At 47.2% G+C, this 15,023-nt stretch overlaps 1 protein-coding gene across 2 annotated transcripts in view; it reads right to left on the reverse strand.

Moving 5' to 3' along the window:
- EVA1C (eva-1 homolog C) overlaps positions 1–15,023 on the reverse strand; it is a 105,898-nt gene that overhangs the window by 32,544 nt on the left and 58,331 nt on the right. For both annotated transcript variants that reach the window (XM_068978187.1, XM_068978178.1), the window contains one exon: positions 8,818–8,970. In XM_068978187.1, coding sequence (XP_068834288.1) covers positions 8,818–8,970 — 153 coding nt within the window. The remainder of the gene's footprint in view (positions 1–8,817; positions 8,971–15,023) is intronic.

Raw genomic sequence — 15,023 nt, forward strand, 5'->3', positions numbered from 1 at the left:
CCAAGTTTTTGTGAGTTTACATTGGTTTGAAATGAAAGCGTACAAAGTGAACTTTCTTAAAAAGAAAAACAAAATTCATATCTGGATAGAAGACAGCTTTCAAATATGAGTGTCTCTGGGGTAACTTTCTTCAGAAATGTAAATTTTTCTGCAAATGTAATGATAAATGATCCGTTTGTACACCTCAACTTGCCCCAGGAGCTATGGGAAGTTTATCTAGGAGGAAAGATATATCCTTTGAATTTTCTTCCAGTTTACTTAAAATTTTTTATTGAAGTAGGATTAATTTACAATGTTGTGTTAGTTTCAAGTGTAAAACTGATTCAGTTATACATATATATTCTTTTTCAGATTCTTTGCCATTACAGGTTATTACAAGACATTGAATGTAGTTTCCTGTGCTCTACAGTAGGTCCTTGTTGTTCACCTGCTTTATGTATAGGAGTGTGTATCTGCTAATCCCGAACTCCTAATTTATCTCTCCTACTCTTGCCTGGAAAGTCCCATGGACGGAGGAGCCTCATAGGCTGCAGTCCACGGGGTCGCTAAGAGTCGGGCACGACTGAGCGACTTCACTTTCACTTTTCACTTTCCTGCATTGGAGAAGGAAATGGCAACCCACTCCAGTGTTCTTGCCTGGAGAATCCAGGGGATGGAGGAGCCTGGTGGGCTGCTGTCTATGGGGTCGCACAGAGTTGGACACGACTGAAGCGACTCAGCAGCAGCAGCAGTCCCCTTTTTATTACTATTTTTCAATGCTTTGTGGGTGCACAGGGTTGATTGTGAATATTTTTGCTGTCTTTAGGAGCCTTATTATTATTTGGATATTTATCAATTGGAAATTTATCTATTATTAACACATTTATCAATTGGAAAAAACCCTTACATCTCAAGATTGAAAATGAGCTGTATGATTTCTGTATAAGCCACCTATATTGAAAAGAAGTAACAAAAAAATTATGAAGTTATTCTTGGAAGTCCAACAACTATTATTGTTTTTTCTGTAAGCTACTATTTTTTTTTCTGTTTCAAACACATGTTTATAGCTGAAAACTTGAAAACCACAAATACTGCTAAACCAGGAAAATAAAAATCCTCAGTAAATGCCACTAATCAAGAAAAACAATGGCTAACCTTTAAAGAGCATCCTTCTAGTCACTTTTCTATATTTAAATGCCCATCCCCCTCAATGGATCATATACATATGACTCTATGCTACTTTTCCTCATTTATTAGCATATTTATGAAAAATTTTTAACAGAAGCATCATTTTAAAGAGTTGTATAGTTTCTCACTTAATAAATGAACCAGCTCTGTTTACAATACCCTATTGGTAGACGTTCCGATGGTTTCCATCGTTTAATGCCGTAAAAAATTCTGCGTGAAACATCCTTAGAGCTAAATACTTGCACACAAGCATGACGGTTTATAACTCTTGGAAGTAGATTGCTTTGTCAAAGGGTATTCAAAATATTAAAGCTTTTGATACACACTGCCAAACCGTTCTGCAGGGTTGTATCAGTTCACACCCTTGCCAGAACTGTAGGAGAGCCCCAGAAACTTTATATTTTCTCAGGATGTGTGCCTGATCATATTTCTTAAGGCTAACAGACGAGAGGGTGGGGAAGACTCTATTTGTAAGACCACAGTCCTTTTGGACCCAGGAGGTCCTGTGACCAGCGTGATTTACAGACAGGCTTCAGCACTCATAGTTACCCTGGGAGCAAAAGAATTTATCTTGATGAGAGTGAAAGAACCCATGGTGTAGTTTTAGGAAGAGGCCCAAGGTAATTCAGGTCCTATGTAGCTCTGACCATTTCCTTGTTGACGCTGAGCTCTGAACCACTGGCAGGCTTCTCTCTCTCTCTTTTTTTTTTTAAGTGGTTATTTCCCTCCCAGCCTGATTTTGTTTGCACCTCTCTGCCTGGCAGACTACCCTCCACCCCAGTACATGTGATAACAAGATACTCAACTATTTAATTTTTATATTTTTGGCTACTGTTTCACACTGAAACTGCAGTTAATCGCTCTTTACAACCTGTGTTTATTTAGATAATTAGGCTGGTTGCTCTTATGAGACTGTCTTGGCAGTGGGAGCCCCTGGCACCTTGATCTTTGGCTGAGAAGTCCAGGCCTGCCCACACTCGGCCTTGGGGTGGCCTTAGTCCAGCCTTTGAGGCCCACTGTGTGGTTTTTCTCACTCTCTTATTAAGGAAATAGCACCCCTGGAGCCTACCCAGAAAGTGTAACTGCTGCAGGAAATGACGTGCCGTGGTGGACACCCAGGGAGCCTTCTGGAAGCCTGCTTTCCAGAGTCCATGCCCCGGTCTGTGGGAAGGAGTATCCTTTCTTGTGTCAGATGCTGCTCCACTGGGGTTTCTCTGGGACCAGCGCTGATCAGTCACTTTTCTATTTTCTTTCAGTTTCTTTTCCAATAGAGGAGCCATAACTTCTCTCTTTTTTAAAAAACATTTTGGCTGCTCCATGTGACGCGTGGGATCTTAGTTCCCTGACCAGGAAATGAAACCCGTGCCCCCTGCATTGGAAGCTCAGAGTCTTAGCCACTGACCCTCCAGGGTGGTCCCAGAAGGAGCTGTACGTTCTGAAGGATCTGACTTGCCTGAAGATCTTTCGGAAATGTCTTTGGGTCATCACCTTCAGTAGAGACACCAGATCTGTGTTTAAACCTGTATGACAGTTCAGTTCAGTCGCTCCGTCATGTCTGACTCTCTGAGACCCCATGTGCTGCAGTGCACCAGGCTTCCCTGTCCATCACCAACTCCTGGAGCTCACTCAAACTCATGTCCATTGTGTCGGTGATGACATCCAACCATCTCATCCCCTGAGGTCCCCTTCTCCTCCTGCCCTCAATCTTTCCCAGCATCAAGGTCTTTTCAAATGAGTCCCATGGCTCTTCCCATCAGGTGGCCAAAGTATTGGAGTTTCAGCTTGAGCATCAGTCCTTCCGATGAACACCCAGGACTGATCTCCTTCAGAATGGACTGGTTGGATCTCCTTGCAGTCCAAGGGACTCTCAGGAGTCTTCTCCAACACCACAGTTCAAAAGCATCACTTTTTTGACAGCTGGCATGGTCACCAGCCTTGCTGCTCTTTCTAATTTTTTTTGCTTGACAGCTGTGATGATCAGCCTTTGTGTTAGTTCCTAGGGCTGCGGTAACAGAGCCCACACACTAGGAGCCTTAAACAATAGAATTTTGTGTCCTCTCAGTTCTGAGGTGGGAAGTTGGAGATGTTCGGCGGGTTGGTCCCTTCCGAGGATCCCTTTCTTGCAAGTGGCCGACCTCTTGCTGCACCCTCACGGTGTCTTCCCTGTGTGCGTCCATGTCCTGAGCTCCCCTTCCTGTGAGGACAGTGGTCACACTGGATGAGGGCCCTCCTATATTACCTCAGATTAGTCACCACTTTAAAAGCGCATCTCCTCAAACAGTCACATTCTGAGGTACTGGGGGTTAGGACATCAACAAGGGGATTTTAGGGGGACACAATTCAGCCCATAACAGCCTTCCGGATGGCCCTCCAAGGAACTCACATCCACGTGTAGCCTCCTCCCTCGAGGAATCAGTTGGTCTCTGTGACGGTAGACTCTGGAGAGGTGACAGGGTGTGGCTTCCATTTGCTCCTCTGCCTCTCGGGCTCCAGAAGAAGCCGGCGGCCGTGTTGCAAGGACGCTCAAGACACCCAAGTGGGGAGAACCAAGGCCACCCATGAGCAACCAGCACCAACCTGTCCATCACGTCAGGGAGCCTCCTTGGATGCTCAGCCCTCAGATGACCACACCCCAAGCCGATAGCCTGGCTGCAACTCCGCAAGGCCTCACGAGACCCTAAGTAAGAACTTCCCAACCAGGCTACCCTGGAACCCCTGCCCCCCAGAAACTGTGAGGCACTAACTGTTCATTTTTATTTTGAGCCATTCAACTTGGGAGTATTTCATTACACTGCAGTAGCCTCTGGAGTGCACGCCAGGCCTCCCTGTCCTTCACTATCTCCCAGAGTTTGCTCAAGTTCATGTCCACACGTAACCGCCTCATCATCTTGCCGAGTAACTGAGAGCTAAAGCCTTGCTCCACTCTACTTCCTGACAGTGTGACGAGCTACACTGGGTACCCAGACTCTGAGCCTGCGGGACTGCCCCAGACTTTAGCTTATATCACAAGAGGAAAAGCACACACGTCCCCTTGCAGAGGCCCACGGTGAGCTCTGACCACTTGGCCTTCAGGCAGCTATCCTTCCAAGTTCATGCCAGGTGCCAGGGCCAAAAATAAACAGCCCTTTCTCCTTCTTCAAAGCGCTAAGGCTGAGCCGCAGTAATAACTGGGAACCGAGAGCAGAGCTCTCACGCCGGCGGCCCGTGGACCGGATGGGGCCTGCAGGCATGTTTTGTTTGGCTCTCACAGTGTTTTAAAAGTTGGAAAACTTTACATTAAAAAAAAATCATATTTTCAGCATCTCCCGAGAAGTTGGAAGCTATTGCAACACCAGGCCCACATACCAAGCCGGCAACCATCCACTTGCTGAGCCCAGTGTGGGCACCTCACTTAGGAACAGGGTGGAAGTGGTTCTGATTCATTCATGGGACTCAAGATTCACTTGGGCACCTACTCTGTGCCAGGCCCTGCTCTGCTGGCTGGGAATCCTCATGGCAGAGACACACAGCACCTCTGCAGTGCTGGCCAGCTCCTGGGCAGACAGACCACAAGCACCTGAGTGACTCCAGACTGTGAAGACCATCAGACAAGGACAGCTTGAGGCGGAGACCAGGATGAGGTGCCAGGCTGGTGGGGTGCCTCGGAAGATCTCTGAGATGACGTCTGAGTGGACTCCTGAATGATGAAACGAAGCTGGCCACGCAGAAATGTGGGGTAAGAACATCCCAGCCCAAAGGCAGAGCTTGTGCAAAGACTGCGGTGTGAATGAGTGTAGAGGGCTCCAGAGGCGGGACCACAACTGGGGACTGGATTTATTCTAATTACGGAAGACAGGGTGGGATGCGGGCTGTAATCTGAGTTGCCTTAGATAAGCTCTCTCCAACTGCTAAGCAAAGAAGGGGCTAAGGGAGGGAACGGAATCAAGGAGAAGGGAGGAGGCCCAGATGGTCTGGATGAGAGAAGTCCAGAGTGGGCTGGGAGCAAAAGGGCTGGATTTGGGATCCTGAGAGCAGGGAGTGCCCACAAGACTTGCAGGCGCAGCGGAAGGGGCATGGGGTCAAAAGAGGGAGTCCAGCTTTCTAAAGTGGGGGATATTAAAGTGTGCTTATACCAGATGGGAAACTGACGATTCTGTGGGACAAACGTGCCAAGTGTGGTTTAAAGCCTTCATGGACAGTTTACCTTGCACTGAGGAGTAGAGAATTTCTTAGTGTTCAGTAAGATTAAGAAAGTTCATTGGCCCAGGCAGCCAAGGTTTCCTGGCTCCGCACACACACACACAGTCCCACCCATCAGTGCTAACCCAAAAGGCGAGTACCGAGTCAAGGCCTCCACAGGGAGCTGGGGGACAAGAAGAACAGGCACTTCCAGCCTAGGTGGGAGAAGGTTTGGGGGAGAATGGATCCATGTACATGTATGGCTGAGCCCCTCTGCTGTTTCCCTGAAAATTACCACAACACTGTTGATTGGCTATACCCCAATACAAAATGCTTTTGCTGCTTAAAAAAAAAAAAAAAAAAATCAATGGGCATTTGAGATGGTGAGTGTATGGGGACCCAAGATGGTGAGATGAATGGGCACTTTCAAGGACACTTTCATTTTCCCCTGGACCCGTTCACACCACAGAGCTCAGGGCCTGTGGGTCTCTGACACTGGGTGCTGGGTCATGAATGCAGCTGTGGGGGTGGTCGGGGGAGAGGGCAGGGGTTTTGCCATGTGACTCAGCCAGGACTTCAAGCTTTTAAAACTGACCAGCCAAGCAAAGGGCTCAGTGTCTCGTTCACAGACTTTTCCTGAGTCAACATGACCCGAGGATTCCTTGAACTCTCCATGGGAACCTGTCTTTTAGCCATGGTGTCTGTTAATGTTTTCTTTGGCTGATGCCTTTTCGCTTTTAACCTAACTCCTGAATCCAGCTTCCCAGGAATGTAAGGCAGCAACTTCCAGAACATCAGTCATTCAGCCTGCACGTGGATCTACCAACTTCTGCTCAGAAGAACCCCTGATTAATATTAAGTGACCCCACACTGAGGTTAAGAAGCGTAATTCCTTTCTGTAGAGAGAGGTCAGGTCATCTGGGTGCCTTGTTCAGCTAAGCAAACTAGAGGACATAGGGAGCCCTGAAGGACGTGCAAGGGTCAGTGATCAGACTGGCCCTTTAGAAGGCTGCCTCCGGCCACCCTGGGGGGAAAGCCATGTCTGGGGACAGGGGGCCTCCTGAGATGACCAGGCAATGGTCCCTTGATCTAATGCAGTAGCAGGAGCAAGGGAGGATGGGGTAGAGACATGAACGCTTGCAGATGTTCTACGAGAGGGAAATTGGAGTTTCCAAACTCACAGGTCACTTGCTGGGGCCCCGGGCATGGACAGACAGGGGAAGCCACCCTCATGAGTGTCTCTCTACCCATGTGGCAGCCAAGCTTGTTAAAATGGGGGCTAATTAAGAGAGGCTGGATGCCCACTTCAGGCTGCTTCTGCTGTCTGCTGGGCTGCCTTTCAGACACCCTCCACCCTCCTGACCAAGGGCCTGGCTTCCCTGAATGCTGGGCAAGGGGCCTCGGAGACACGGGACACGTGTTCCTTGTGAACTGGTGTTTGGTTCTCTTTCTGTTCTTGCCTGAGAGTCTCCCTGTGTGGCTAGGTCACCTTCTTTCCTTCCCCCACCCACCCAGATCCAAGATATCACTTACACATGAACTTCTTTTTACAATTAATGTTTCATTTCACATGTGCTCCAGGGATCCACTGTAGCGATTTAACACATCAAGGAGCTCACTTCAGATTTGATGAGTGAGTGCACCTTTTTTTCTGTTTCATAATCGAGTCTGTTCTCCCTGGTAGCACGGCGGGTCTAGGCGAGGCTGTTTCACCACCGCAGATCGGGGCCTGGGATCGCTCATTTCATGTGTCATGTCAGCCAGGTGCCCAGGGGTTTGGTCAGACACCAGTCTAGATGTTGTTTCGAAGGCATTTTTAAGATACGACTAACACTAGACATAGAAAATAAACTTATGATTATCACAGAAGTAAAGAGACGGGATAGATTAGGGATTTGGAATTAACAGACACATTACATTTAAAATAGATAAGCAACAAGGACCTACTGTATAGCACAGGGAATTATATTCAATATCTTGTAATAACCTACAATGGAAAAGAATCTGTAAAAGGTGGCAAAAGGTAAAGAATCCACCTGCCAATGCAGGAGACGCAAGAGACTCAGATTTGATCCTTGGGTGGGGAGATCCCCTGGAGGAGGAAATGGCAACCCACTCCAGTATTCTTGCCTGGAGAATCCCATGGATGGAGGAGCCTAGTGGGCTACAGCCTACGGGGTCTCAAAGAGTCAGACACAACTGAGCAACTGAGCATGCATGTATATAAAACTGAGTCACTTTGCTGTCCACCTGAAGCACTGTAAGTCAACTGCATTTAAATTTTAAAAAGATATGACTAACATTAAATCCGCAGACTTTGAGTAAAGAAGGTCACCCTCCATAACTTGAGTGGACCTCAACCGACCCATGGAAGGCTTTAAGAGCAAAGACAGGTCATCTGAAAAAGCTTTTCTCCAGGCTGAAATCCAAAACTCTACCAATATTTCCGGTCTGCTGTCCTGTGGAATTCAGACTCAAGACTGAACATCAACTCTTACCTGCATTTTCAGACTGCCAACCTGCCCTGCAGATTCAAACTTGCCAGGCCCCACAACTGCGTGAGTCAATTCTTTAAAAGCAGTCTATGTATCTATCTAACTATCTATCACCTACTGGTTCTGTTTGTCTGGAGAACCCTAATGATAACAGAAGGTGACTTTGAAGGGTGGAATGTTTCCCTGATGGCTCAGATGGTAAAGAATCTTCCTGCAATGCAGGAGACCTGGGTTCGATCCCTGGAGGGGAAATCCCCTGGAGGAGGGCATGGCAACCCACTCTAGTATTCTTGCCTGAAGAATCCCTGGACAGAGGAGCCTGGTGGGTTACAGTCCATGGGATTGCAAAGAGTCAGACACAATTGAGCGACTAACCCCTTCACTTTCACTTGAAGGATGACCTTTCAGATGTCATCTTAGCTCCACACTGCAGATTCCTCAGAATGACTCATTGAGCTCTTCTTCAGCCTACAGGCTCAGAGCCTTGCACAGGCTCTTCTCTCCACCAGGACACCTTCCCCAGGGTCTGCAAGCTCTCCTCGCATCTCTGCTCAGCATGCCCATCACCCCTTTACCCTGTGCCTCCCTGCAGCAGCCCCCACCTGCCGGCCGGCCCTCTCTCCTTCCCTCACGTGCTTGTGCCCCTCATGCTTACCAGCACCTGAAATGTGATGCATTCGCTCCTGCATTATCTGCTTTCGTATCGCATCCTCGTCCACTGCGGGAAGGTCAGCTCCAGGTAGACTGTCGGTCACTAATGACTTTCCCAAGCCTGGAATGGGCCTTGCATACAGCAGGCACTCAATAATGACAAGGTGCAGACGAACTCAAAGACAGACGGATTATGCAACGAGGGGGGAGGGGGCAGAAGGAGGCAGACCCTGATGAGTGGTTCCCCTCGCCCTTGACTTTCCCTCTAGCCAGGGTACCAGCCAATGGGGGCTGGAGCCCCAGTCTCCCCAATAGCACGCTGATAGCACCCACATAAGACACCTACCAAAGGGGGGGAGCCGCTCGGCTTCCGAGGAGCAGACATCCCTCTCCTGGGTCCTCCTGCCGTAGGTCGCAGAGTAGATGTTGAGAAACTTGGACTCGTGGCAGTGCAGTTTCAGCTCGTGGTCTTCACACACCGTTTTGTTTTTTAACTCATCTGAAGCAGAAACCAAAATCAGCGGCACCATCAGCTTCCCCAGAAGGACTCCGTGAGCGTCGCCCGCATCCCGGGCAGCTCCCATCCCCCACGGGGCTGCATCCCCGGAAGGGGACAGACGGCATGGCCCTGCCTGCCAGGGGCTCTCTGACCCTGCGAGCCTTCTGCGGGCAGGGAGCAATGAGCGGACCAGGACAGAGGCCCAGGGACCACGCCGAGGACCAAACGGAGGAGGAGAGACGTCAGGGTGGAGGGGGCAGGGCGCGCTGGGCCAGTCCTAGGACGGGCCTGGCCATAGAGGAGTTCCTCTCCCTCCCCACCTGAAGACACAGATTTCTTGATTCAAGGGAGCCTTTTCTCAAATGGGACCCACACAGCTGCATGCTCAGTCCCTCAGTCGTGTCCAGCTCTTCCCAACCCCATGGACTGTAGCCCGCCAGGCTCCTCTGTCCATGGAATTTCCCAGGCAAGAATCCTGGAGGGGGTTGCCGTTTCCTCCTCCAGGGATCTTCCTGGCCCGGGAATTGAACCCGCGTCTCTTGAGTCTCCTGTATTGGCCAGAGGATTCTTTACCATTAGTGTCACCTGGGAAGCCCCCACACAGGTAAGGACCAAGAATAATCTCAGAGGGAGTACAGCTAAACCTCACCATCCAACTTCACAACATTCTCACATCCCATTTGTGTATCTACCAAGAGACGGAGAAACTATGGGCAAGCAAATTATTTCCCTTTCTAGGAAAGGAGCAAAAAACAAGGCAGTGTGTCTGAACAATCCCTCCTTGAAACACAAGGTCCTATCACAGGGAACTACTGCCAACAGCATGTGAGAGACCCTAATGGAAAAGAATATGAAAAAAAGAATCCCTCTTCGGAGGTGTGAGGAGCTGGTTCCAAGTTTGGCAGTTCAGGACAATGGGCTCTCAGGCTGGTGGGGGTCCCAGGGGAGGAAGATTCCAGCTCATGGTTAGTCCCCAAAGAAAGAATTTACTAAAAGTTTATTTGTTTAATCTGAGTACCACAGTGAAATTCTCTTTGCAACATTATACAGAGGTGACATTATAAATGCATCTTGAAGAAAATAGAGTTCATTGGGTTTTTTTTATGGAGTGTACCAAAAATAAAATTCAATTAATTTAAATGTTTACTAATGAATGGATTTTTTAAAGTAGTAGTATTTTTTAAGTAACAATAGTACTTAAAATAATATTAAATAATAATACTATTATTATAATACTAGTACTAAAAATAATAACACCACAGACGGAGAAGACTACCTAATATGTGATTCCATTTCTGTGAGATATCCAGAAAAGGCAAATGTCTAGAGAAAAAGTGAAGGTTCGTGGTTTTTTGAGGCTGCGGGTTGGGGACATGAAGTGACGATGACTAATGGACACGGGGAAGTATTTTGAGATGATGGAAATGTTCTGTAGCTGGACCGACGTGCTAGTTGCACGGCTCAGTACAGTTACTAAGAATAGCTGAGCTGGACGCTTGAAACAAGCGGACGCTATGCTATGTGAATTATATCTCAGCAAAGACATTTCTGTCTTACTTTTATTTATCTGGTTGTGCTGGGCCTTTGTTCCGGGATCTCTGTCTTCGTTGGCATGTGGGATTTTAGTTGCAACATGCAAACTCTTAGCTGTGGCATATGGGATCTAGTTCCCTGACCAGGAATCGAACCCCAGGCCGCCTGCATTGGGAGTGTGGAGTCTTAGCCATTGGACCACTAGGGAAGTCCCAACAAAGATATTTTAAAAATAACAACGGCTAATATTTACTGAGCCCTTTCTCTGAACTTGGGCCTTGTTCTAGGATCTCGGTGTGTCTCAGTGAATTTAATAATCAAAACAGCCCTTCTGTGAACCACCTCTTCTTATCCTTTGCATGTTATGCTTTGGATTTTTAGAAAATCGTTTGTAGGAAGGATTCATAGATGCTGGATGCTAACTTTTGAACTTTTGTCTCTTACATGTGATAAATATCTTTTCCTAGCCTCCCACTTATTTTGGACTTTGCAAAATAAGAGCAAAGAAAAACCTAAAGAGAACCGTAGTTATTTCTTTGCATGTGTGGTTCTCTCCTGCCCCCATCCAAATGTTTTTATAAGAAAAATCATGAAAAATGCTAGCCCCACTCTATCACCCCAGTCCTAGTTTTTTTCTATTTTGAAATGGCAACCAGGGGTACACCTTACAACCAGACAAGCACTGGCGTCACTAGCAAAAAAAGAGCTAAATTCCAGGATGGGGAGGAAGAACAAGGAAAACTAGTCCCACACTCCCATCACCCCCACACCCACCCTTTTATTTCTCTCTCCCACTCATGTTTTTATTCCACTTTTCTTTCCTGCAGGCTGATCCCTCAAATCAAAGTTTTCCAGTTGTCATCTGAGGCCCATCATGAAATCAGTTTTGTGAGTCATGATTAGAAATTTTAAAAAACAGAATAGTTCAGAAAACATCAAAGTGCATCATACAAAGTAAAGATAAACACTATTTAATAACGGATTTCTTTTAGTTGTGTGTGGTTACGTTGGGCCAAAAGGCAAAATGTTTTTCTTACTCTGGGTTGTGATCAAACCGTTCTGAAATTCCCTGAAGGAGAAGGCGAGAGCGGTAAACACCAGGGCAAAGGCGGCCAGTGGGACCCTCATATCCTGGAATTACCAATGCTTAAGCCCCAATCTTAAAACATGAAGGAAAATAATTTCCTAATAGAAATTCCTCCTTTCAGTAACTTGTAAATCCCCATGCCTATAAACACAGAAGGAGCAGTGAGGCCAAGCTTTTGAAGTGCTTGAAGGAAAAATTTTAGTATCTCAAGATTACCATCAGCTCCGGTGCTGGAAAACTTGGGCAATGGTTCCTTAGAACATGTTGATGGGAAGATTCATGAATGAGAGATGTAGAGCACAAAGCAAGTTACAGATGTTCCCAGAATCCCCATCCTGTCTAGGATTTGCACATACCTGTGAATATCCATCAGAGGAGGAAAAAGTCAAGTGATGACTAAGCAAATGTTTCGGAAGCCCTTTACCCAACACTGAAATCTTAATAAAGCTGTTTAAACTTAGAGCCAAGAAAAGTTTTGTTTTCTTTTTCTTAATAAAAAGAACATGGAGTCTGACCTTGACATTGGAAGGTTTCATTTCGGTGAGTCATATCCGCACTGCTATGAGTTCTTCAGAGTTTTGATGAGCAAACACTAAATCCCACCAACACCGAAATATTGCCTGACTTCAAAGGTCCAGTGTGAGAGACGACCTTTGATGCAGAACAGAGGGCCCGCATAGACACACCAAATGAGCCCAAGCACCCTTCTAACTAGAAGAATACCAAAAATGCTAAGAATGCCCTGCATTGGCAGAGCTCACCAAAAAAGGAGGAGGGAGAAAGCAGGACGAAAACCAAGCCTTATCTCAGTATTCCGGAAACTTTTGAACAGGAATAGTTTCTTTCTTTTTTATCAGAACTTTTTAAAATTAGAAGAGCTTTTTTAAGGCATGTCATGAAATGCATTTGGTGGTGGTGGTGGTTTAGTTGCTAAGTCATGTCCGACTCCTGCGATCGCATGGAGTGTAGTATTTAGTAGTCCCAATCTGTCTGGTTTTTAAGGTCTATTGATTAAAAGTACCAGCCTCGGTATAAGCCAAAAACTCACCCAGAGTAACACAACACCCCCATGTAAGCCTCCAGTGGTCACTGTCCCCAGATTATGGGCAAATCGACTCCTGAAATGGAGGGACCTGTGAGTGCCACGCTACATGCTTGGGGTTACCACTGTATGCTGCTGAGTCTCTGGGTTCCTTGGGAATGTACTAATTCACTGTCACCGAAGAGTGACATTTCTGGGTTCTAAAAACAATGATACTAGTAACATAATTGCTGCTTTTCTTGGAGAACTAGAACTTGTGTCAGAGCTGAGTCAGAGTGCTCGATGGTATCCGAAAAGAAAAGGTGTGGGCAGCCTTTGCAGCAATGTGTTGCCAACATCCCTGTGGGTTTGGATGCTTTACCCAGGAGCCTGGGTGGAGGTACAACCACCTAGGTTTAAAGGCGGCAAATTCTCCCTCCTAACTAGAGGTCGACGTGTGCGATTCACTCCTCTTTAACGATACATGGACACATCTGCACATCAGCAGCGGCCTTTCAGAGATGGGTAGGGGGAGCGATGAAACTGAGCAGGGCCCTGTGGGACTCCTGGGCATGGAAGGCTTTCTGGCCCCTGTTTCTTGTTTGCAGGGAATAGACTCAAGCCTCCATGATATTCCCTGAACTGCAAAGGGCAGATCAGAACAGTTGCTAATCAGAAAAGAGAGGAAATGCGGAAACTAGAGAAGAGCAGCCAAGAAACAATAGTGCAGCCTTGGGGCAGGGTCCTGGCTCCTTCTCAGGGGATACACAGAGCAATATCTTTGAGCTCTTTACAGAACTAAAACCCCCAATGAATGGAAGGTGTTCAGCTCAGTTCAGTTACTCAGTCGCGTCCGACTCTTTGCGACCCCATGGACTGCAGCACACCAGGCCTCCCTGTTCATCACCAACTCCCATAGTTTACTCAGACTCATGTCCATGGAGTTGGTGATGCCATCCAACCCTCTCATCCTCTGTCGTCCCCTTCTCTTCCCGCCTTCAATCTTTCCCAGCATCAGGGTCTTTTCCAATAAGTCAATTGTTCATATCAGGTGAACATCAGTCCTTCCAATGAATATTCAGGGTTGATGTCCTTTAGGATTGACTGGTTAGATCTCCTTGCACTTCAAGGGACTCTCAAGAGTCTTCTCCAATCCTTTGGAGCTTTTGGAAGGTGTTAGCATTCTTCATTCCAGAGAACACCACCTGAGGCCCGATGAAAGGCTTACAGGCCCTGCACACACCCTAATCCTATTAGCAAGCCCACCCTTGAACTACTACTATAAAACTCCTCACCAAATCCCCATGGGCTGGGACACGCCGTTTTTCGAGGCAGCAGCCTGCTGTGTCCCCCTTTCCCTGGCAAAGCGATAGAGTTGTCCTTTTTCTACTTCACCCAAAACTCTGCCTCTGAGATTCAATTCAGCACCGGTGCACAGAAACCAAGCTTTCAGCACCAGCGCTTTGCCCTGATAGGAATATGTTATTACTGACATTATTCACAGCTGCCAGTGCATGACAATGTTAACGTGAAGACAGCTATTTAGCCTCTTTTATTGTGTTTTTAGGGGCTTCTCCAGTGGTACAGAATCCGCCTGCAATGCAGGAGACTCAGGAGATGCAGGTTTGATCCCTGGGTTGGGAAGATTCCCTGGAGAAGGGCATGGCAACCCACTCCAGTATTCTTGCCTGGAGAATCCCATGGACAGAGGAGCCTGGCAGGCTAGAGTCTATAGTGTCACAGAGTCAGACAGAACTGAAGCAACCAAGCACACACACGCGCATTGTGTTTTTATGTCCTCAACAGACAATGCACCCTGCTATTACCTGGGGCAGAGCACACTCCCCCCACCCCATCATGGGTATGTCATTGCCTTGCAGTCATTCATATCTTTAGCAAGAATTCCTTAAGGACTTTCCTGGTGGTCAAGTGGTTAAGAATCTGCCTGCCAGTGCAGGAGACATGAGTTTGATCCCTGGTCCAGGAAGATTCCACGCCATGGGGCAACTAAATCCGTGCACCAAAACTATGGTGCCCATGCTTTACAGCCTGAGGGCTGCAACCACTGAAGCCTGGATGCTCTAGATCCCATGCTCCGCCGCAAGAGAAGTCACCACAGTGCGAAGCCCACTCACCTAGAGAGTGGTCCCTATCACTGCAACTAGAGAAAACCCCCACACAGCAGTGAAGACCCCATGCAGTCAAAAATAAAATAAACAAATAACTTACAAAATTTTTAAAGACTTACTTTAATCTGTCCCTTGGGATAACAGCTGTCAGTCCCTGAACTCAACTCCCTGACAGGTCCTGTGCTAAGCATTTCACACAGAGCACTATATTTTTATTCTTCACAGCACCCATGCATAGAAAGTGTATTGCGTATCATCTTTATTTTACCATTGAGTTATGGAG

This window comes from Capricornis sumatraensis, chromosome 1 (genome assembly GCF_032405125.1).
Source record: "Capricornis sumatraensis isolate serow.1 chromosome 1, serow.2, whole genome shotgun sequence".
NCBI lineage: Eukaryota > Metazoa > Chordata > Mammalia > Artiodactyla > Bovidae > Capricornis > Capricornis sumatraensis.